At 37.2% G+C, this 1,362-nt stretch overlaps 1 protein-coding gene across 2 annotated transcripts in view; it reads left to right on the top strand.

Annotated features, from left to right (window-relative positions):
* Positions 1-1,136, top strand: part of LOC107666933 (transmembrane protein 106B-like) — a 10,162-nt gene extending 9,026 nt beyond the window's left edge. For both annotated transcript variants that reach the window (XM_016458464.1, XM_016458463.1), the window contains exon 8: positions 729-1,136. In XM_016458464.1, coding sequence (XP_016313950.1) covers positions 729-843 — 115 coding nt within the window. In that variant the 3' untranslated portion in view covers positions 844-1,136. The remainder of the gene's footprint in view (positions 1-728) is intronic.
* The last annotated feature ends 226 nt before the right edge of the window (positions 1,137-1,362 follow it).

The raw sequence follows: 1,362 nt of genomic DNA, 5'->3' as shown, positions 1-1,362 counted from the left end.
CCTTTAAATATGAAAACGTACTTACAGGCTGTGAGTCAGCATTATTTGTCAGAACACCAGCATTGTAGGCTACTCTCCCAGGAAACAGTCCTTGTCCTCCGAAAAATGCGCTGCACACATCTGAATATTTGGTTTGCACTGTTCTGGAACAGTCAACTTAACACTGATTTCTAGTCCTGTCCACTTTTGGAAGGCCAAACAAAGTAGTTTCGCTTTCATAACGAAACACACAGCGTCTCCAAGACATGGCGGCGGCGGTAACAATACTACAGCGAGAATCGAAGTTACGCCTTCTTTCTTTGCGTGAACATTTGGGCGGTATTATGCAAATCTTCCCACATCGTGACGTAGACATGTGGGAGCGTGTTTAAACGAGGCGTTTTAGGAGGGCGTGGACGAGTCTTAACTTTTATAAAGAATATCTCTGGGTTTGAGACTTTAGTCTTTGCAACTTTAGGGATCTTATCTATTCACGAACAGCTTGTAACACTCCAAAGAGAAAGGAAAACTTGAAATCGCATCATATGACCCCTTTAAATTCCAGACATTATTTATTTTGGGTTGCAAGTACTTGTACCATACATACTCAAGGATAAATCGAATAAGTATGTTCTACTTTAAACTATGCATTTAACCATGTCACATTTCAGTGGTTGGTTTTATAGATAACATTATAAAAAACAATTAATATTTAGTATTTAATGTAAAATTCTTTGTGTTCTCCACAGACTGACTATCAAAGTCTCCTACCTGTCCCATTCAGAGCAGATGTCTACGGATGCCTATGAGTATATTGACTGTGGAGTGAATTCAACTGTGCCTCATTACTTCCCTCTGCTTTGAGACAAAACCATTGCCAATGTACGGCCATGAATGCTGATGTTATAAAAATCAAAATAGGCTGCTTTCAAAAATATTGTAATTTTATGCCTTAGTTTACTACAGGTCATTTAAATGGTTTTTGACTATAATGATAGAAACATGATACAATGTAAATATCACTGAAATAATGAATGTGTGCCGTTAACTTAGACCACTTTTCTTGTTTGTTGATTTGTTAATTAGTGTTTACATTAGATAAATGTGTTTTAAATTTTGCACAACACAAAATTGCACATTAAATGACCTATGTTTTATTTGTTGAGAATTATTGAGTAAATCCAATCAGGACGGTTAGACTAGACACCCAGTTCTGTTTTAATTAGGATTATGAAACCCAATAATAATGTCCGGTGCTTGATGAAATACACCTTGATATTGCAGTTGGTGCTATCCAGTAGTCTGGCCTTCATCTTCACCATTGCTGTGAATACTGCAGGGACTAGAGCAAATGAAGCACACATCTTATGTAGATGCCGCTTT

This window comes from Sinocyclocheilus anshuiensis, unplaced genomic scaffold (assembly GCF_001515605.1).
Source record: "Sinocyclocheilus anshuiensis isolate Anshui unplaced genomic scaffold, SAMN03320099.WGS_v1.1 scaffold1160, whole genome shotgun sequence".
Classification (NCBI taxonomy): Eukaryota; Metazoa; Chordata; class Actinopteri; order Cypriniformes; family Cyprinidae; genus Sinocyclocheilus; species Sinocyclocheilus anshuiensis.
The sequence above is the reverse complement of the archived record's forward strand: the minus strand, read 5'-3'. Positions and strand labels throughout refer to the sequence as shown.